General features: G+C 69.7%; 4 protein-coding genes across 4 annotated transcripts in view; 3 read left to right on the top strand and 1 right to left on the bottom strand.

Moving 5' to 3' along the window:
* LOC136372706 (cyclic AMP-dependent transcription factor ATF-7) overlaps positions 1 to 2,232 on the top strand; it is a 46,739-nt gene extending 44,507 nt beyond the window's left edge. Inside the window, exon 12 of the mRNA XM_066337434.1 lies at positions 1,981 to 2,232. Coding sequence (XP_066193531.1) covers positions 1,981 to 2,201 — 221 coding nt within the window. The 3' untranslated portion in view covers positions 2,202 to 2,232. The remainder of the gene's footprint in view (positions 1 to 1,980) is intronic.
* A 3,631-nt stretch (positions 2,233 to 5,863) lies between these two features.
* Positions 5,864 to 6,640, top strand: NPFF (neuropeptide FF-amide peptide precursor). Its single transcript, XM_066337483.1, is given in 3 exon segments — positions 5,864 to 6,007; positions 6,009 to 6,201; positions 6,510 to 6,640. Coding segments are annotated over 3 exon segments (468 nt in total).
* A 154-nt stretch (positions 6,641 to 6,794) lies between these two features.
* TARBP2 (TARBP2 subunit of RISC loading complex) lies at positions 6,795 to 11,199 on the bottom strand. The gene is made up of 9 exons (XM_066337530.1): positions 11,105 to 11,199; positions 10,201 to 10,370; positions 9,522 to 9,621; positions 9,175 to 9,258; positions 9,015 to 9,087; positions 7,830 to 7,947; positions 7,629 to 7,756; positions 7,183 to 7,372; positions 6,795 to 7,104 (listed from the first exon to the last, which is right to left on the bottom strand). Exons 1-9 carry the CDS (start codon positions 11,155 to 11,157, stop codon positions 6,947 to 6,949), a joined length of 1,074 nt encoding a protein of 357 aa, XP_066193627.1. The 5' UTR covers positions 11,158 to 11,199; the 3' UTR covers positions 6,795 to 6,946.
* Positions 11,200 to 14,272: 3,073 nt separating this feature from the next.
* MAP3K12 (mitogen-activated protein kinase kinase kinase 12) lies at positions 14,273 to 20,956 on the top strand. The gene is made up of 13 exons (XM_066337436.1): positions 14,273 to 14,632; positions 15,169 to 15,352; positions 16,090 to 16,281; positions 16,900 to 17,058; positions 17,311 to 17,469; positions 17,740 to 17,848; positions 18,029 to 18,138; positions 18,327 to 18,443; positions 18,682 to 18,819; positions 19,279 to 19,717; positions 19,936 to 20,006; positions 20,101 to 20,353; positions 20,790 to 20,956. Exons 1-13 carry the CDS (start codon positions 14,305 to 14,307, stop codon positions 20,880 to 20,882), a joined length of 2,352 nt encoding a protein of 783 aa, XP_066193533.1. The 5' UTR covers positions 14,273 to 14,304; the 3' UTR covers positions 20,883 to 20,956.
* Positions 20,957 to 21,049: the final 93 nt, after the last annotated feature.

Raw genomic sequence — 21,049 nt, 5'->3', positions numbered from 1 at the left:
AAATCCGAGGGAGAAAAAGAGAAAAAAAAAACCCCTAAAAATATAAAATTCCGTGTCCTTGGGGCCCGTCTCTGGGATTGTGCCCTGCCTGGTGAGGCACAGGGATGTGCTGGCACTGCCACTGTCACCCCTGAGCCTGGCTGAGCAGCCCCTGGCTGTCCCCACGTCCCAGCCCTGCACAGAGCTGGGGGCTCCCTGTTTTTTTCCCTGCTCATCCCCAATTCCTCTCGCTGCTCCCCACAGCAGCAGGAATTCACCACACGTCCCAGCACTAAAAATGAGATTCACCCCCTCCCTCCTTCCCTCCCCTGTGCCCCTTTTTATGGCCGAGATTTGTGGCCAGGCAGGTCCTGGAACAAAGCCCCTGGTCCCTGATGGAATTGCAGCTGCCTCTGGACGCTCGGGAGGTTTATTTGCAGCTCCTTGTAAATCTCCTGGGGTTTGGGGTGCCAGGGGGGATATTGCTCTGCTCGACCTTCCCCAAGCCCAGGCCAAGGTTTTCCCAGGGAAAGGCAGAAGGAAAATGGAGCCCGAGTCCATTTTCCAGAGCCCAGAGAGGTGTTAAACCCCAAATCTGATTTTTCCCCCTGCTGTTGGGGGTTTTATGTGGAGGAAATATCCCGGCTCCTGCCTTTGTTTTGCCCTTCCGAAGGGAGGTGAGCCCAAGGGAATTTCCTCCTGGCATCGGTGTGTCCAGAGGGCTCTGGGTGCCCTCACCGGGGCGTTTGGGAGCCCCCAGGTCATCCCCTGGCTGAGGAGCTCTGCCCCGACAGGAACAAAGGCGAGGGGCTCTGCCTTTGTCTGGTGCCTCAAATTCCCCAAAAACCGGAGCCAGCCAAGGCTGGTGACGGGCTCTGATTGATTCTGGTATCTCGGGGAGTAATAAGGAGCAGAGCAGGTGATTCGGGTGAAAAATGCCCCCCAAAGCCCCGCTCTGGGCCCTGCGGAGGGGATCCGGTTCCCCCTGGCAGGTGGGGAAGGGGCTGCTCCGGTAACCGGCGGGGAAATTAATTCCCTTTAACGAGGAATGGATGGAGTGGGAATGAGCGAGTGGGATGAAGCTGAGGCGGTGCTGCCCTCCTCGGGAAGCTGTACTGCTTCCTGCCTGCGGCTGGGGCGGGTTCCAGCCGGCTTCTCCGAGGGCGGGAGGGCAGGGGCTTGTCCCCCAGCTCCTGGTAGTTCTGTCCCAGTCCTGGTGGTCCCTGATCCCCCTTTGGGCCAGCAGAGCTCCCACCCCAAACCAGCAGAATTCCCAAACCAGCACCTTCCCACCCCAATCCTGCATCATTCCCATCCCAAACCAGCCCCTTCCCACCTCAAACCTCTCCCACCCCAAACCAGCACCTTCCCACCCCAGCCAGTCGTTGACTGTCCCTGACTGTCCCTATCACTGTCCCTGTCCCTGTCACTGTCTGTCGCTGTCCCTGTCCCTGTCATTGATTGTCACTGTCCCTATCACTGTCCCTGTCGCTGTCACTGACTGTCCCAGTCCCTGTCACTGACTGTCGCTGTCGCTGTCACTGACTGTCACTGTCACTGACTGTCCCTGTCGCTGTCCCTGTCGCTGACTGTCCCTGTCGCTGTCACTGTCACTGTCCCTGTCCCTGTCGCTGTCACTGACTGTCCCTGTCGCTGTCACTGACTGTTGCTGTCGCTGTCCCTGTCACTGACTGTCACTGTCCCTGTCACTGTCCCTGTTGCTGTCCCTGACTGTCCCTGTCCCTGTCACTGACTGTCACTGTCCCTATCACTGTCCCTATCACTGTCCCTGTCCCTGTCCCTGTCTGTCGCTGTCCCTGTCCCAGTCCCTGTCCCTGACTGTCCCTGTCCCAGTCCCTGTCCCTGACTGTCCCTGTCCCTGTCCCTGTCACTGACTGTCACTGTCCCTATCACTGTCCCTGTCCCTGTCTGTCGCTGTCCCTGTCCCTGTCGCTGTCCCTGACTGTCGCCGTCTCTCTCCCGTTGCCGGTGCCGCAGCAGACAGCCCCAAGGAGAGCTCGGAGGCCTCGGGCTCCCCGGCGCCCGTCATCCAGCACAGCTCGGCCTCGGCCGCGCCCAACGGGCTCAGCGCGGCGCGCTCGGCCGCCGAGGCCGTGGCCACCTCGGTGCTGGCGCAGATGGCCGGCCAAAGGACAGAGCTGGCCGTGCCCGCGGCCTCGCCCGTCATCATGGCCCCACAGTCGCAGTCTGCCGGCAGATGATGGCCCCGGGCCCCGGGAGCGGCCGCACGGACTGACCACAGCCCCCCAGGGGGGTTCCTTTCTTTTCTTTTTGGGGTTTTATTCTTTTTGTTTTGTTTTTTGTTTTGAGTTAAGGGCAGCTCTGGCGCTTTCCCACCGCGCGGCCCCCGGGGCTCCCTGTGGTTAACACTAAACCCCGCGTGGGGACAGCCCCGGGCCTGCCCTGTCCCCGGGCAGGGGCTGTGACACTCCGTGTGACACTCCGTGTGACACTCCGTGCTGTCCCCGGGCTGCTCCCAGGCCTGGCCCCGCTCCCCGGATCGTTGCACCTTCAGCAGGAGCCTCCCGGAGGGGTGGAGGTCTCCTCCCTCCCCAGCCCCGGCGATGGGCTTTGGACACCATGGGGAGCGGGACCGCTCTGGATTTCTGCCCCGGTGGCGGGGACAAGGGGACAGCGAGGGGCTGGGGGACAGGCGAGTCCCCGGGCGCCCAGGGGCTGGGAAAGGTACGGCCCGGGTGGGGCTGCTCCCGCATTCCCGATGGAAATGGGGCTGTGGGACGGCCGCGGGGAAGGGCCTGGCTGGCGGTGACAATGTGAGTCCCCAGAGCCGCCACCGGCCCCGCCAGAGCCAGTCCCGCCCCGGGGACCGCCGTGACCTCAGCAGTGGTGGCCTTAAATGCGGGATGGGTGTCCTGCTCCGAGGGCAGGGAGCGGGGCCGGGGTTCGGTGACACAGCCTCCGGCACCTCCCGGCACAAAGGATTCGCTCCCTCCGCGGCGAGGAGCTCCTGGAATTGGGGTCTCTTCCCTGCCCGGGGGCTTTGGGTCCCGGGCGTCCCAGCAGCTGGGAAAGGGGCAGGTTTGTGGGGTTTGGAGGGAATCTCGTCCCGGTCCCTTGGAATTCTGCCCCGCACAGGTCCCTCCTCAGCCGAGCCCCACTCAGGTCGCACTTCGCCACTTTGGAGCCAGGTCGGTTTGTCCAGGTGCTTTGGTTTGGTTTCTCCACACTTGGAAGGTTCCCAGGGACAGCAAAACCCAAAGCAAAGGCTGAGCAGCGGACTGGGATCTCAGCACGGGCGGGAGCGTCCCGAGGTTTGGGGCTTTTCCAGCGATGGGATCAGGATCGGGATGGGAATTGGGGTGGGTTTGTGTTGCTGCTCCCGCACTCCCCTTGTTTCTCTTGCTCATCCCAACTCCTCTCCGTGCCTGGGGTCACATCCAGCCTCAGGAGCCCCTGGCTGGGATCCCAAACATCCCCGAACCCCCGTTCCTCCCTAAAGCTGCTCCTGAAGCCCAGCCCGTGTCCTGGCCCGGGTGTGTTCGTGCTGCCGGCTGGGGCACAGGGGGCTCAGACCCTTTTGGGGGTCCCTGGAGGTCTGCAGGAGCTCGGCCCGTGGGGTGTGTGCAGGGAGCCGAGGTGTCCGGGGCTCCCCGGGAAAAGCGGCGGTGGGAGGAAGAGAAGGAGCTGACCCTGGGCCGACCCCGCCGCTGGGTCCCGTTTGTGGGGTCTGCGGGGAGAGCCGGGAATGAGCAAAGGCTGGAAAACCCACGGGAGTGTTTGGATGGAAGGCAGCAGCTCCCCCAGCCCCTCATTTCACCCGCGGGGCACCACAAGTGGCAGGATTTCGTGTGGTACCGCTGCTCCCGGGAGTCCTGGTGGTCCCCTGGGGAAGGGGCTGCAGGAGCAGCTTTTCCCCGTCCCTCCAAACCCCCCGTTCGCACATCCCCAGCGCCAGTGCCTTGAAAGTTCTGCAAATCCCGGGAAAGTCCAAAGTGGGAAAGCCGCAATCGTGGTCGGGGCCCCGCAGGGACCGAGCTGAGCCCAGGCCCCGCTGTCCCCGGGTCTCTTGTTGCTTCCCTCACAGGGCTGCAGCTTCCCTTGCCCGTTCCCGGTGTGTTTTACCCCAAAAGCAGCCGCTCCTCGCTTTGTGACCAGTTTTGGGGTTTAAAACCCTCCGGTTTCTGCTCCGTGCTGATTCCTCCCGCTTTTCCCAGGCTCCCGGGGGTGGCAGCCCCTGGCCCCGCTCGGCAGCGCCGGGCTCCTGCACTTTGCTCTGCCAGCCCCGGGGGTCCCGGCCCTTCCTCCTGTCCCCCGCTGTCCCCTCCCGTCCCCTCCTGCCCGGTTTGCAGGGGGTCCGGGGCTCCTCCCGGGAGCCCTGCAGGGTTGAGGGGCTCCGGTGGGGTCGGGCTGGGGGTCACGGGGAGCGGGATGGGCTTTGGGGTTTGCGGATTTGATCGGAACCGTGACAGGCCCCGGGGAGCCCCAGCGTGGGGGAGCTCCTGCTCCTTCCCTCCTCTTCCTCCCTCTTCAGCCTCCAGAGCCCTCAGGGGGAGGGAAGAGTTGGTGCCTGTGTCCCCCCGCACTGGTCTTTTCTCGGGAATTCTTGGCTCAGGCGGGAATTGTGTCATTTTGGGGACTCGTGGACCCGTTCCCGCTCCGCTCGCCCCAGTCCCGCGCTCACGGGGGTCCCAAACCCAGCCCGGGAGGAGCCGAAGGGACACGGGAGGAGGGTCCTGTGCCCCCACCCCCCACCAGCTGCTTTGTGCCACGAGCTTTGACGATCAATAATGGAAGAAGCCAAAAAAGGACCCCCCAGTACCTGTGTAGTATCTTATCAGTCCATATCGACGCGTATACGCACCCATGTATCGTAGACCGGCCGCCCCCGAGGGACCCCCGCCCCGCCCGGGCTCCTGTGAGCGGGTCCTCACAGCCCCCGCGGGGGCCCGGGGCCGCGGGGGGACCCGGGGGACACGTCCCAGCCCCCGCAGCCCCCGGCCGTGTCATACCAAACATGTAACGTGCCTTTTATTTATGCTGCAAATATAACATTAAAATATTACCCAGGAGCAGGCGGCTGCCGCCCTTTGCTTTGGGACGGTGCGGGCTGGGGACACGCCCGGTGTCGCTTTGGGGACACCCCTGGGGACCCCCGGGCCTTCCTGGTGTGGGTGGCATTGAGCAGAGGTGACAGCGGCTGGCCTCGGGACGCCGTGGGACCGTCACCCCTCCCGGGGGATTTGACTGTGGGGACACCGCAGTGCAGAGGCCCGGGGCACCCTCGGGTGCGGGTTTTTTGGGGCGATTTCGGCCGGTTTGGGGTCGGGGGGAGCCGCGGCCGCGCCGTCGGGGCTGCAGGAGCGCGGAGTGACCACAGGGTGGCGACAGTGAGAGGCGGCCTAGTGGGGAGGGGGCGCGGGGGGAGTGGGGAGGGGTCCGGAGGTGATTGACGGTGGGAATGGTTTGGGGACACGGGAGGGGTCCGGAGGTGACGGTGGGAATGGTTTGGGGACACGGGAGGGGTCCGAAGGTGACGGTGGGAATGGTTTAGGGACAGGGGAGGGGTCAGGGGGTCCTGGGCTGGTTTGGGGGGACAGGGGAGGGGTCCGGGTGTCAGGGGGTCCCGGGCTGGTGAGTCCCGGTACAGGACGGGACCCCCTGACACAGGACGGGGGTCCCGGGGGTCTCGCTCCAGCCCCGGTGGTGCGGGCCCCGGGCGGGGCGGGGGGTGCGGCGCTTCCCCGTCCGTCCATCCGTCCGTCCGTCCCCTGCGGCGGCTGTCGCCGTGCGAAATGAGTTTCATTAAGGGCGGCGGGGCCCGGGCCGCTCCCCCCGCCCCGCGCTCCCCCGGGACCCCCGGCCCGGCCCGGCTATAAGAGGCGGCGGCGGCGGGGCGGGGGCGATGTCGGGGGCGATGTCGGGACGCCCGGTGCTGCTCCTGCTGCTGCTGCTGCTGCTGGCGGGGACCCCGCGCTCCGCCCGCGCCTGTCCCGGGACCCCCGGCCCGGCCCCGGTGAGCCCCGGCCCGGCCGCGCCGTCCGAGCGGGGGGTTCGGTTCGTGGGGGGAGCGCTCGGGGCCGGGGGTCGCGCTCCGGTCCGGGACCGCTGTGACCCCCGGTCCTCCCCCGCCTCAGGCCGCCGCCGCCGCCCCCCCGGGGCCGCCCCCCGCCGCCGCCGCCGCCGCCCTGGGAGCGCTGCTCCGGTCCCTGCAGCGCCCCGGGCGCGCCCCCGGGCCCCCCCTGAGGTGAGCGGGGATGGGGGGCTCGGGTCTGGGGGGTCCCGGGTGCTTTGGGGGCGCCGAGGGATGGGGTCGGGGGGGTTTGGGGACAGCGGGGCGACACGGGAGGTGGGGAGGGACAGGGACAAGGGTGGTTTGGGGGTGCCTCAGAGAAGGGTCAGTGGTGTGGGATGGGGGTCCCCACTCGGTGTCCGTGTCCTTCAGCCCATTCCCATCCATCCCCGTCCGTCCATCCCTCCATCCATCCCTCCCTCCACCCACCCACCGCTGTCCCTCTGTCCCCGGCGGGGATCCATGTCCCCACTGCCGTGTCCCCCCGGCAGGTCGGGCTGGGGGCCGCACGGGGGGCTCCAGGCCCGGCTCAGCCCCCGCAGCTGGGACCCTCCGGTGGCCCCGTTCTGGACGATGGCGACCCCGCAGCGCTTCGGCCGCCGCCGCTGAGCCCCGAGCCCGCCCCGGGACCACCCCTCAGTAATAAAGTGCCCACCGCCGCCCGGAGCCCCCGCTCTGCTTTTTTACCCCCGGGGGTGGACGGGGGGATATGGGTCCTGCTCCCCAAGCCCCCCCAGACCCCAAGCAGACGCCACACGGGGAGTACAAACCCCCCCAGCTTTATTCCTGGGGGGCCGAGGGCACCGGGGCCCCCCCGGGACGGGGCGGGAGGGAAGCCCCGGGCGCTGAGGTCCGTGTGTCCATCCGCCCGCCCGCGGCGGGGGCCGTGCCCGGGGGGCGGGCGGGGGTCCGCGGTCACTTGCCGCCGGCCATGATCCGCAGGTACTGCAGCGCGTTCCGTGCCGCGTGGGCGCGGGCGCCGTCGCGGGACGGGCCGGTGCCGTGGCACACCGTGGTGGGCTGCGTGGAGAGCTCCACCAGGCACTGGTGCAGCCCGCTGAGGCTCAGCGCGTCTGCGGGGGGACACGGAGGGGTCACCCCGCGGCCCGGGGGCGGTCCCGGGGCGGGGCGGGGGGCTGCGCGGGGCTCACCGATGTCGAGGTAGCTGATGGCGAAGCTCTGCTCCTCCGAGAGCTCCTGCAGGAGCGCGCACGCCCCGCCCGGCGCTGGGGCCGCGCCCCGGCTCCGCAGCTGGCCCAGCTTCTCGCCCGCCGAGTTGCGCAGGGAGTCCCAGGTGCAGCCCGGGGCGCGGCCCCGCAGCCCCTCCAGCCGGGGACACGTCTGCGGGGGGGACACGGGGCGCTCGGGGACCTGCCGAGCCCCCCGGGGGTCCGTGCCCACCGCCCCGAGGTGTGGAGCCCCCCGGGGACACGGGAACGGCGGGACGCCCGCGGGGCTTCACTCGCCCACCCACAGCCCCGAACGCAGAGGGCGCCCGTCATGGAGCAGGGGTGGCCCCGGGGTGGTCCCGGGGTGGCCCCGGGGTGGCTCTGGGGTGGTCCCGGGGTGCCCACGGCCCCCCCAGTGTCCCCAGTACCATGTTGAACTGGTCCTCCTCGCCCTCGGCCTCGCTGCCGTCCCGCGGCTCCATGGGCACGTTGTGGATCCGCACCAGCATCTTGGCGGCCGCGTTGCGCTTGGCCAGTTTCTTGGAGGTGCCGCTGCCTGGGGACGGGGGCTGCGGGTGAGGCGGGACCCCCCGGCAGCGCCCCGGGGACCCCCGCGCCGCCCCGCTCACCGATCTCCACGAATCTCTCCACGCGGCACGTCATGGTGAACTCCTTGCGGTGCGCCGGCCCCGACTCCTGCGTCACCGTGTACTCGGGCAGCCGCCAGCCCTTCTGCACCACCAGCTCCTGGGGACGGGGACAGGGACACCCCCGCGCGGGGACAGCCCCCAGCGCCCGTCAGCGACACCAATGGGGGCGGCGGGCCCCGAAACGGGGATAACTGGGCCCAAAACGGGGATAACTGGGCCCAAAATGGGGATAACCGGCCCCAAAACGGGGATAACCAGCCATAAAATGGGGATAACTGGGCCCAAAATGGGGATAACCGGCCCCAAAATGGGGATAACCGGCCCCAAAACGGGGATAACCGGCCCCAGAACAGGGTAATTGTCCTCAAAATGGGGTTAACCGGGCCTCAAAACGGGGATAACCGGCCCCAAAACGGGGATAACCGGCCCTAAAATGGGGATAACCGGCCCCAAAACAGGGTAATTGTCCTCAAAATGGGGATAACCGGCCCCAAAATAGGGATAACTGGCCCCAAAAATGGGGATAACTGGGCCCAAAATGGGGATTACCAACCCCAAAACAGGGTAATTGTCCTCAAAATGGGGATAACCGGCCCCAAAATAGGGATAACTGGCCCCAAAATGGGGATAACTGCGCCCAAAATGGGGATTACCAACCCCAAAACAGGGTAATTGTCCTCAAAATGGAGATAACCATTGCCAAGGCAGGGATAACCAGCTCGAAACACAGATAACTGTCCCAAAGGAGGATAACCGGCCTCAAGATGGAGATAATGGCCCCAAAATGGGGATAATTGTCCTCAAAATGGGGATAACCACCCCTAAAACGGGCATAAGTGTCCCCAAAGTAGGGATAAGCAACCCAACGCAGGAATAACCGCCCATAAATGGGAATAAGCGGCCCCAACAGGGGAATAATTGTCCCTAAATGGTGATAGGCAGCCACAAAATGGAGGCAACTGTCCCCAAAAAGAGGCAGCTGTCCCCAGAACAGGAATAACTGTCCCCAAAAGGAGGAAGAGCCCCCAGACACCATCGTGTCCCCCCCAGGGGCCATGTTCCCCCACCCTGGCCGGGGCATCACCCCCAGGGCCGGAACGGCTCCCAGAGCGGGGCAGGGTTTGGGGCTGGGGTCCCCGAGTGTCCCCTCCTGGTGTCACCCACCTGCAGAGCCCCCACGGGGTTACACTCGGACTGGGGGGGGGACACCGGCGTCTTCATCTCCAGGGGGGGCCCCCTGTGGAGGCACGGGGGTCAGGGGGGCGCCCCGGGGGTCTCGGAGGGCCGGGGGGATTTGGGGTGGGGACACGGGGGTCCCCCTTACCTGGGGGAGGGGGGAGGCGCGGCGGGGGCCGGGGGGGGCGCAGCGGGGCCGGGCTCTGCCGGGGGCTCCGGGGGGAACGGAGAGCTGGGGGCAGGGGAGGGGTCACAGTCACCCCCCTGAGCCCTTGTGGGGACCCCCAGACCACCCCCAAACCTCCTTGGGAGCCCCCAGACCCCCCCAGACCTCCCCCAGACCCATCTGAGCTCACCAGACACCCCCAGACCTCCCCCAGACCTCCCCCAGACCCTTCAAACCCCACAGGACCCCAAAGCCCCCTTTGGGTGCCCCCAAACCTGGGTGCCCCAAGCCCCCCCAGAGCCCCCCCAGAGCCCCCCCAGGACCCCCACCTGTGCTCCAGGGGCTCCAGCATGGCCCCCCCCCCTCTGAGCAGCCTCAGGGCCACCTCGGCCGCCTTGTGCTTCGCCGCCTTCTTGCTGGGACCCTGTCCTGGGGGACACCGGGGCTCAGGGACACCCGGGGACACCCCGGGACCCCTCCCCACCTCCCACCGCACCCCCCGGCAGCACCCGGGGTTTGGGGGGTCCCAGAGTTTCCCCCTCGGTGTCCCCATCCCAAAGGACCCTGGGGGGCAAAGAGGGGGGTCCCAGCATGGGGACAGGGACTTGGGGTCTCCCCAGTGCAGGTGATGTCCCCAAGGAGGTTTGGAGGTGCAGGTGATGTCCCCAGGGGGTTTTTGGGGTCCCCTCGGTGCAGGTGATGTCCCCAAAGGGACACAGGGGACAGGAGGACCTGGGCTGGGGGGGGGGTGTCCCTGAGGGGACACAAGGCACAGGGGGGGCCCTGGGAGTTTTGGGGTCCCAGCAGTGCAGGTGATGTCCCCAAGGGGGTTTTGGGGTCCCCGTGGTGTAGGTGACGTTCCCAAGGGGATGGGTGTGTCCCTACAGGACACAAGGCACAGGGGGGACCCTGGGAGCTTTGGGGTGCCCCCAGTGCAGGTGATGTCCCCAGGGGGCAGGGGCGGCCCGGGGTGGTTGTGGGGGTTCCCCAAGGGGTCAGGGGTCCCACCGGTGCAGCTGATGTCCCCGAGGGTGACGCGGAAGGTGAAGTTGGGCTGGTGGGCCTGGCCCTCGGCCTTGAGCAGGTCGTAGCCGGGGGTGCGTCCTAAACGTGTCCCATACTCCTGCAGGAGGCTGATGGGCGTCTTCCCGGGGCTGGCGGCCACCATCTGCTCCAGGCTGGGGACAGGGGACACGGGCACACGGCTGGCACCCGGGCAGGGCACACAGGGACAGGGGACACGGCCGGCACCGGCCCTGGGTCGGGGAGGACGTGGCAACAGGGGTGCCACCGCCATGGGACACGGGGACAGGGGTGGCATCTGCTGCAGGGTGGGGACAGGGCTGTCACCAGGGCTCTGAGGGGACACAGGGACACGGGTGGCAGTGCCACAGGGCACTAAGATATGAGGGTGGGGGTGCCACCACTGGGGACACAGAGTGTGGGGTGGCATCACTGGCACAGGGACATGGGGACGGGGTGGCAGTGCCATGGAGTGCGGGGACATGGGGTGGCATCTGTGTAACGTGGTGACACGGGGACAGGGATGGAGCCCCTGCACTGTGTGGGGACAGCGGTGGCACTGCCACACAGGGTGGGGACACGGGGACAGGGGTGGCACTGCCACAGGGTGGGGACACGGGGACAGGGGCCACTCGGGGACAGGAGCGGAACCGCCGGGGATACGGGCACAGGGATGCCACCGCCACACGCCACCGGGCCAGCCCTGTCCCCCTCCCCGCCGCCACACGGGGACAACCCCGCGAGCCCCCCGCCCCCGCCCCGCGCCCAGGCCCGGCCTAGGCCGCCCCCTCCCGGTGTCCCCGCCGCCGCGGCGCGGGGGGGCCGTGGCGGTGCCCAGGAAGGCCGGGGCGGTGCCGGGCGGCGCCGCGGGGCCCGGGGGTGCCGGTACCTGGGGAAGGCGCCGCCGCTCCGCCGGGCCCCGCCCGCCCCCTCCTCGCTCATCCCCGCCGCTCCGGCCGCCGCCCGCGCCGCCAGGGGGCGCGCGGCATCACGGGAGCGCCGCGCCGCGCGGGGGCCTCTGGGAAATGGAGTCCGCCCGCCGCCGGCCGCAGCGCGCGCGGCCCCGTCAGCCCCCCGCCGGACTACGCTTCCCATCAGCCCCCGCGCCGAGGGGAGGGCGGCAGCGGGGAGGCGGCGGGAAGGGGTCACGTGGTGCTGGAGGGGAGGGGTGAGGGTCGTGCCTCAGTTTCCCCCCGGGGGGTGAGGGGACAATGGGGACAATGGGGACAATGGGGACAATGTGCACGGGGCAGAGGTGGCACCGGCCAGAGGGGGAGCGCTGGGATCACACCGGGGGCACTGGGCACGGAGGGACACCGCTACTGGGAGCGCTGGAATGGGACTGGGAGCGCTGGGACGTACGGGACACCGGCACTGGGGGCACCGGGGGCACTGGAATCAAAGGGACCCCCATACTGGGAGCACTGGGATCGCACTGGTGCCCCGCGTGCTGCTGTGGCCGGGCGGTCCCGGTGCCGGCGGGGTCACGGGGGCACCGGAGGGGCAGGTCCCGAAGGTCCCGATGCGGATTCCCGGAGGTCCCGGTCCGGTCCCGGTCCAGGTGCAGGTCCGGGACGGGGTCCCGGTGTCAGAGGAGTCCCGTTGCCCATGCCGGTGTCCCCGGTACCGGGGGGGTCCCGGTGCAGTGTCGGGGTCCTGATGCGGAACCGGGGTCCCGGTGCGGAACAGGGCTGGTCCCGGTGCCTGTGCCCGTCTCTCCCGGTGCCGTATCGGGGTCCCGGTGTCGCTGAGGCCGGCCCGATGCCGGTCCCTCCGGTGCGGGGGCTCCCGGTGCCGGTGCCGGCCGGTGCCGGGTGGGGGTCCCGGTGCGGCATCGGGGGGTCCCGGTGCCATTTCGGGGTGCCGGTGCGCTGTCCGGGGGCTCCCCGGTGCCGGTCTGGCCCGGTGCCGGAGGAGGGGTCTCGATGCAGCATCTGGGTCCCGGTGCAGGATCCCGGTCCCGGTCTCTCGGTGCGGCGGTTCCCGCTGCGGTACCGGGGTTCCGGTGCGGTACCGGGGGGGTCCCGGTGCACCATCGGTGTCCCGGAGCGCTGCCGGGGGGGCTCCCGGTGCCCGTGCCGGTCTCTCCGGTGCGCGGGGCGGGGCCGGGGCGGGGCCGTTCCCGTCGGGCGGGGCCGTTCTCGCCGCTCGCCCCGACCGCGGCCCCGGCCCCGGTACCGGCCCCGCCCGCCGGGCCCAGCCCCACCAGCACCGGCACCGCCGGGACCCCCCCGGCACCGGGACCCCCCCGGCATCACCCGCACCCCCGGTGGAGGGGCCCGGAGCCCCCCAGGTACCGGCACCGGCACGGGGAGGCCGGGGCGGGGGGAGGGCGGGGGCAGCGCCGGGGATGCGCCGGGATGGGGGGGGGGCAGCGGGGCTGCGGCGGGGCCGGGGGGGGCTCAGGGACCCCCCCCATCACCGGGACCCCCCCATCACCGGGACCCCCCATCACCGGGACCCCCCATCACCGGGACCCCCATCACCGGGACCCCCCATCACCGGGACCCCCCATCACCGGGACCCCCCATCACCGGGACCCCAGCCCCGGGGGCGCCGCGCCCTCCGCTGCTCCCCTCCCCCCTCGGGCTCGGGGTCCCGGGGGGGGCTGAGGGGGGGGAGGGGACACGCGCGGCCTCTCGCACGAGCGCGTGCACGCGCGCGACCCCCTTCCCCCGCAGCCGTGCGCGCGCCCCGTGCACGCGCTCGTGACCTCGTACGCGCGCGCGCGCGACCGGCGGCAGGTGCGTGTGCGCGTGTCCGCGCGCGTGTCCGCGTGTCCCTCCGCGCGTCCCTGTGTCCGGGCGCGTGTCCGCGCGTCCCCCCGTGTGTGCGACCTCCCCCCGTGGGTGCGGGGCCCCCCCGCCCCCGTCACGCACCGTCCCCCGCACCCCTCCCCCATGTCGCGACAGGGCGCCGTGTCCCGACATGACGCGCCGGCGGGGGCGCTGTTTCGCCCGCGTTCCCCTCCTCCCACACTGCGCTGTCGCGACATGAGGCCGGCGCTGTCGCGTGTCGCAAATGACACCCCCCCTCCCGTTTTGCCCCCCCCGGGTCGCTGCTCCCCCGCTCCTGCCTCAGTTTCCCTGGGGGGTGGGGAGGCTCCATCCCTTACCGGGATGACGTCACCGTGTGACGTGATGTCACCACGGGGGGACACACGCGACACCTGGAGGGGCGGGTCGTGTCCCCCCTCCCCCGCGGGTCCCTCGAGGTGACGTTGAGCCCCTCCCCCGCCGCCCCCGTGACTCACCCCCCCCCCAATTTTAGTGATGACATCATCGCCGGGCGCGCTGTTGCCATGGCAACTGTCCCCCCACCCCCCCCGGGACCCCTCGTGCCTCAGTTTACCCTGAGCCGCGGTGACCTGGCACTTGGGGGGCACACGGGGGGCACACGGGGGGCACGCACGTGCGCAAGGGGTCACGGGCGAGTTTGGGGCCGTCTGTGGGTCCGGGGGGGCTCCCACGTGCGTGAAGGGGCTCAGCCCCGTGTTCGGGAGTGCCCGGGAGGGCTGCGGGCCTTCCGCGACCCGGGGCTCCCGGGGCTCACCCTGATCCGGGGCTCCCGGGGCTGACCCAATTCCGGGGGTCCCGGGGCTGACCCTGATCCGGGGCTGACCCCGACCCGGGGGTCCCGGGGCTCATTCCAGTCCCGGGGCTCACCCCAATCCCGGGGGTCCCGGGGCTCACCCCAGTCCCGGGGCTCACACCAGTCCCGGGGCTGACCCCAGTCCGGGGGCCCGGGGCTCATTCCAGTCCCGGGGCTCACCCCAATTCCGGGGCTCCCGGTGCTGACCCGAGTCCGGGGGTCCCGGGGCTCACCCTGATCCGGGGGTCCCGGGGCTAAACCCCAGTCCAGGGGCCCGGGGCTCATTCCAGTCCTGGGGCTGACCCCAGTCCGGGGGTCCCGGGGCTGACCCCAGTCCGGGGGTCCCGGGGCTGACCCCAGTCCGGGGGCCCGGGGCTCATTCCAGTCCCGGGGCTCACCCCAATTCCGGGGGTCCCGGGGCTGACCCCAGTCTGGGAGTCCCGGGGCTGACCCCAGTCCGGGGGGCCCAGGCCCCGCTGACGCCCCCAGTCCCCGGCCATGGCCTGCCTGCACGAGACCCGCACTCCGTCGCCGTCGCTGGCGCTGCCGTCGGACGGGACCCCCGAGCAGGAGCTGACGCCCACCCAGTGCGTGCTGCGCGATGTGCTGCCCGCCCCCAGCGCGCCCCCCGAGGCCTGGCCCCGCCGGGGGGGCTCCCGGGGTCCCGAGCTGGGCCCCGAGGCCGCGGGGCCGCTGGCGGCCGATGCCGCCCACCTGCGCTGCCAGGCCGGCGGCGGGTTCCTGGAGGGGCTCTTCGGCTGCCTGAAGCCCGTGTGGACCATGATCGGAAAAGCGTACGCGGCCGAGCACAAACACCCGCCCGAGGGTGAGCCCCAGGGGCGCGGGGGGCAGAGAGCGGGGAAAAAGGGGGGCAGGGGGGCGGAAATGGGGCATGGGGTGAAAATGGGGCAAGGGGTAAAAATGGGGCAAGGGGTAAAAATGGGGCATGGGGTGAAAATGGGGCATGGGGTGAAAATGGGGCATGGGGCGAAAATGGGGCAAGGGGTAAAAATGGGGCAAGGGTGTCAAAGTGGGGTGAAGGGGTAAATGGGGGGCAAAGGGGTAAATGGAGGGCAAAGGGGTAAAAATGGGACAGTGGGGTAAAGGAGGTTCAAAGGAGGGTCCAAAGGAGGGTCCAAGGGGGTAAAGGTCAGGGTGACAGGGACAAAGGAGGGCGTGAGGAGAGAAGACGGGCTGAGGGGCAAAAATGGGGGTGAGGGGGGAAAGGGAGGGCCCAGGGGAGCAAAGGAGGAGGCAAGGGGGCAAAAGAGGCGGTGAAAGAGGCAAAGGAGGGATGTGGGTGGGTGGGTGCCGTGGCTGGGGGTCCGGGGGGTCCCGGTGCCATGTCCGTGGGTGCCGCAGACCCCTGGGAGGTGCCGTTCGAGGAGATCCTGGACCTGCAGTGGGTGGGCAGCGGGGCGCAGGGCGCCGTGTTCCTGGGCCGCTTCCACGGCGAGGAGGTGGCCGTGAAGAAGGTGCGGGACCTCAAGGAGACCGACATCAAACACCTGCGCAAGCTGAAACACCCCAACATCATCACCTTCAAGTGAGAGGGGGCTGCCGGGGCCAGCAGGGGCATGGGGACACCAGGGACATGGGGACAGTGAGGGCATGGGGACAGTGAGGGCATGGGGACAGAAGGGGCATGGGGACAGAAGGGGCATGGGAACACCAGGGGCATGGGGACACCAGGGGCATGGGGACACCAGGGGCATGGGGACAGAAGGGGCATGGGGACACCAGGGGCATGGAGCATGCTGGAGCATGGCATGGACATGGCATGGACACAACACGGACATGGCATGGACACGGCATGGACATAGGATAGACATGGCATGGGCACAGCATGGACATGGCATGGATACAGCATGGACACAACACGGACACGGCATGGACATGGCATGGACATAGGATGGACATGGCATGGGCACAGCATGGACACGGGATGGACATGGCATGGGCACAGCATGGACATGGAACAGGCACGGCATGGGCACAGCATGAACACGGCATGGACATGGAATGGGCACGGCATGGGCACAGCATGGGCACAGCATGGACACGGCATGGACACAGCATGGACATGGACACGGAATGGGCACAGCATGGGCACAGCATGGACCCGGCACAGGCACAGAGGTCCTGGACACGCCGCGGGCACGGGGACCCGCAGCAGGGCGTGGAGCACGGCGGGCAGCACACGGCGAGGACGGGGGCACCCTCGTGGGGTGTCCCGGGCAGCGCGGGGCCCCGGCGGGCGCTGAGGTGCCGCTGTGCCCGCAGGGGCGTGTGCACCCAGGCCCCCTGTTACTGCATCATCATGGAGTTCTGCGCCCAGGGGCAGCTCTACGAGGTGCTGCGCGCCGGCCGCAAGGTCACCCCGTCCCTGCTGGTCGACTGGTCCATGGGCATCGCCGGCGGCATGAACTACCTGCACCTGCACAAGATCATCCACCGGGACCTCAAGTCGCCCAAGTGAGCCGGGCACGGGGCTCGGAGCACCCCCGGGTGCCCCTGGGCGTGGGGTGGGGGCATGGGCACGGCGGGGCTGTGCCGTGGTGGCGTGTCCTCGGTGGGGCCGTGTCCCTCCCGGTGCTGTGCCCGTGGTGCTGCGTGTCCGTGAGTGGTGTCACCGTGGCAGGGCCACCCCTGGTGGCTTCCTGCCCGTGGCAGTGCCATGCTCCTGGTGGTGGCGTCCCCTCATCAGGACCACCCTGGCGGCCTTGCGTGTCCGGGGTGGGGCCATGCCATGGTAGCATCGTAGTGCCATGTCCATGTCAGTGTGCCATACTGGTGCCGTGTCCACGTTGGAGCCATCTCCACTCTGCTGGTGCCCCACAGCAGGGCTGGGCTGTGTCCCCATTGGCATTGTCCCCTGTAATTGGTGTCCCCTGCCAGTTCCGTGTTGTCCCTGTTGGCACTGTCTCCTGCCCCGTCCATGTCCATGTTGTCCCGTTCTGTGTCCCTGCTGGCGCTGTCCCTGTCCTGTCCCTGCTGGCGCTGTCCCCTGCCCCGGAGGTGCCCGCAGCAGTGTCACGCCCGCGGTGGCACCGTTGGCGTGTCCTTGGCGTGGCGCTGAGCGCGTGTCCCCAGCATGCTCATCACCTACGACGACGTGGTGAAGATCTCGGACTTCGGCACCTCCAAGGAGCTCATCGACAAGAGCACCAAGATGTCCTTCGCCGGCACCGTGGCCTGGATGGCCCCCGAGGTCATCCGCAACGAGCCCGTCTCCGAGAAGGTGGACATCTGGTGAGGCTGCGGGGACATCAGGGACACTGGGTGGCTCTGGGGACACAGCAGTGGCAGGCAGTGGGGACAGGAGGCATTGTGGGGACACCAAGGACACGGGGGGGGGGACACTGGGAATACTGGGAGTGGCATTGCAGGGCCAGGGGACATCAGGGACTGCAGGAGCAGGGGACACCGGTGACACCAGAGCGGGTGGCGGTGAGGGGACGGCAGGAGGCCACCGTGGGTGACGGGGGCCGCGGGTGCCCACAGGTCCTTCGGGGTGGTGCTGTGGGAGCTGCTGACGGGCGAGATCCCCTACAAGGACGTGGACTCGTCGGCCATCATCTGGGGTGTGGGCAGCAACAGCCTCCACCTGCCCGTCCCCTCCAGCTGCCCCGACGGCTTCAAGGTGCTGCTGCGCCAGTGCTGGTGAGTGCCCACGGGGACACCCGAGGGACACCTGGGGACGCTCTGGGCGTGGGGGACCCCACCACAGACAGGGACCTGCCCCCGTGGGCAGGGCAGGGCAGGGGGGACCCCTGGTTGTAGCGGTGCCCCCCATGTGTCCTGTGCACCCTTTGCTGCCACGGGTCCCCAAAACCTTCAGGACCCCCCCAGGGCCCCCAGAACCCCCCTGAGACCTCCCAGACCCTCCCCCAGAACTCCCCCAGCCCCGCTCAGGGCGTGTCCTTCCCCCAGGAACAGCAAACCCCGGAACCGGCCGTCCTTCCGCCAGATCCTGCTGCACCTGGACATCGCCTCGGCCGATGTCCTCTCCACCCCCCAGGAGACCTACTTCAAGTCCCAGGTACGAGGATCCCAGCGCGGCAGGAGCCGTGGTTCCAGCCCCCAGGGCCGCAGCACACGGTGCCCGCGGTGGGCAGTGTCCGGGGTGGGCAGTGCCCGTGGTGCCCGCGGTGTCCGGTCCCGCCGGTGCCCGTGGTGGCCGGAGCCCGGTGGCGGTGACAGCGCTGTCCCTGTGCCGCAGGCCGAGTGGCGGGAGGAGGTGAAGCTGCACTTCGAGAAGATCAAGTCGGAGGGGACGTGTCTGCACCGGCTGGAGGAGGAGCTGATCAACCGCCGGCGCGAGGAGCTGCGGTGGGGCCGCGCTGGGGGCACTGGGAACACTGGGAAGGGACCGGGGGGCGCTGGTGGGGCACAGGGAGGGCTGTGGGTCACTGTCCCTGCTGCGGGGATTGCCATGAGACTGCTGTCCCTGTCCCCTGGCGGGCCCGTGGGTGTCCCCGCGCTCCGTGTTGTGACGCCACGCGTGTCCCCGGCGCCAGGCACGCGCTGGACATCCGGGAGCACTACGAGCGGAAACTGGAGCGCGCCAACAACCTCTACATGGAGCTGAGCGCCCTCATGCTGCAGCTGGAGCTCAAGGAGAAGGAGCTGCTCAGGTGGGTGGGCAGGACCCCCAGATAACACCCCCGAACAGCGCCCAAAGAGCCCCCCCAAAACAACACCCCCAAACAGCGCCCCCTGTGCCCATCCCCTGGTCACTCCCTGCCCATGCCCGGCCCTTTGCCCACCCCATGGGTCCCCGTTACCCTGTGGTCACTCCCCCCGGCCGTGGCCGCTGCCCAGGCCCCGCTTGCCGCGGGCGGGGCGCGGGTGCCCACGCGTGGCCCGTGGCAGGCGGGAGCAGGCGCTGGAGAAGCGCTACCCCGGGCTCTTCAAGCCGCGGGTGCCGCGGGGGCTCCTGCACGGCAACGCCGTCGAGACCCTCATCAAGAAACGGAACGTGCCCCAGAAGCTCTCGCCCCATGGCAAGCGGTGAGCGGGGTCTGGGGTCCCTCGAGGGGCGTTCGGGGTGGGGGAAAGGGGGAAATGGGGGTGCTGGGGGCTTGGGCTGGGGGCGCGCGGACGTGTGGGTGCAGCAGGTTGGGGAGCTCTGGGGACCTGGACGTGGGGGTCCTTTGGGCGACTGGGAGGATTTTGTTCTTTGAGGTGGGGGTGTCTGGGCTCCTTGGGGAGGGGGGAGATGCTCGGGGTGTGCAGGTGTTTGGGGATCTGGATTTGGGGTCGTTTAGGGGTCTGGGGGTTGTCTGGGTTCACGAAGGGGAGATGCGCCGGGTGTGCAGGCGCTTGGGGACCTCGGAGCGGGGGTCTGAGGTCCTTTGGGGGGGTTCTGCGGACACCGGTGTCCCTTGGACGCGGGGTTTCTCTGGGGCTGTGGGTGTCCCGGCGCCTGGATCCCCTCCACAGCCCCTCCGTGTCCCTCCCCGTGCGCAGCCCCGACATCCTGAAGCCGGAGGTGCTGCTGCCCAAGCTGGACGCGGCCATGGCGCAGGTGGCCCTGCCGGGGTGTCCCAAGGGTCCCCCGTCCCCCGGGCGCAGCCGCCGGGCCAAGGGCCGCCACCGCAAAGCGGGGCCTCGGGGGGGCTGCGGGGAGCCGGGACCCGAGGCCGGAACCCCCCGGGGTCCCCCCGCCACCGCCGCCAGCCCCGACATCCTCGGGGGCACCCTGGAGGCCGCGGGTGCCCCCCCGGCCACGGTACCTGATGTGGGACCCGAGGGGGCGACGGGCACCCAAGGGTCCCCCCCGCCGCAGCCGCCGACCCCCGGGGAGCCTGAACGGGAGAGCGGGGCCGGCCGGGGGGGCAAAGGGGGCGCCGGGCAGCACCTCACCCCCGCGGCTCTGCTGTACCGGGCGGCCGTCACCCGCGGGCAGGTGAGACCCCCGAGCCCGCGGCCCTTTGGCGGGGAGGACACGGGGGGAGACCCCCGGGCCGGCCCAGAACTGGGAGGGGGGATGGATTCCCGCCGGGAGGGGCCTGGGGAGGGGGCGTCAGGGCTCGCGGGGCCCTCGCGGGCTGCGGGCGGGTCAGAACCGAGGGTCCGTCCCGAGGGGCATCAGCAGCACCCCAACAGCCCTCCCTGTGCCCCCAGAAACGGGGCGTCTCGTCGGAGGAGGAGGAGGGCGAAGTGGACAGCGAGGTGGAGCTGCCGCTGCGGCAGAGGTGGGCGCTGCTCCTCCACGGGGCGCTGGGGACACCCGCGAGGGGTCCGGGGGCGCCCCGACCCCCGTGTCCTCACCGCTCGCCCCCTCCCCAGGTGGCCCCCGGGGATGAGCAAGCGCCAGTCGCTGTCGACCTTCAGCTCGGAGAACTTCTCGGACGGCGACGGCGACGAGGGCCACACGAGCGAGCCTTCGCACAGCGCCACGCCCGACGTGGGCAGCACCAACACGGACGAGCGTCCCGACGACCGCTCCGAGGACCTGCTGTCCCAGGGCTCCGAGATCCCGCTGGATGCGCCCCCCGCCGAGGGGCCCGGCCGCCGGCTCGGGGGGCTCAGCCCCACCAAGGTGATGCCCCCACCCAGGGGCGGTCACTGTGGGGTGGGGGGTCTGTGAGGCCCCCAGATGGGGCTGGCAAAGGGAGGGGGGGTCTCCAGACCCCCCAGGGATGGGCACGATTGGGTTGGAGGGGGCGTCTGTGAGCCCCTCAGAAGGGGCCGGCTAAGGGAGGGGGGGTCCCCATGAGGTGGGGGGGGGGGGGGGTCTGTGAGCCCCTCAGATGGGGTTAGCAAAGGGAGGGGGGTCCCCAGCCCCCCAGGAATAGGCACCATGGGGTTGGGGTCTCTGAGCCTCTCAGATGGGGCTAAGGGAGGGGGGGGTCCCCAGCCCCCCAGGAATGGGCACCATGGGGTTGGGGGGGGTCTCTGAGCCCCTCGGAAGGGGCCGGCTAAGAAGGGGGGTCCCCAGGCCCCCCAGGATGTCCCAGCCCCGTTTGTGTCCCCAGGTCTCCGAGGACTCGGACTGTGACAGTGCGGAGCTGGACCACTCAGGCAGCGGCGAGGGGCCCCCCCGGCCCACAGCCCCCCCGGGCCTGTGACCTGCGTGCCCCCCACAGCCCCCCTGCACTCCCTCACTTGTACAGCCCCAAATATTTATATAAATATCTATCGCTCTCTACGGCTGCTGCTGCCTCGGGGCCTGGGAAACGGGAGGGGGAACCTTTGGTTTGTGTAGGTCCTACTGAAACTGCCCCCAAATTCAGAC

This window comes from Sylvia atricapilla, chromosome 29 (genome assembly GCF_009819655.1).
Source record: "Sylvia atricapilla isolate bSylAtr1 chromosome 29, bSylAtr1.pri, whole genome shotgun sequence".
NCBI classification, from domain to species: Eukaryota; Metazoa; Chordata; class Aves; order Passeriformes; family Sylviidae; genus Sylvia; species Sylvia atricapilla.
Note: the sequence above shows the minus strand (reverse complement) of the source record. Positions and strands in the feature narration are given on the sequence as shown.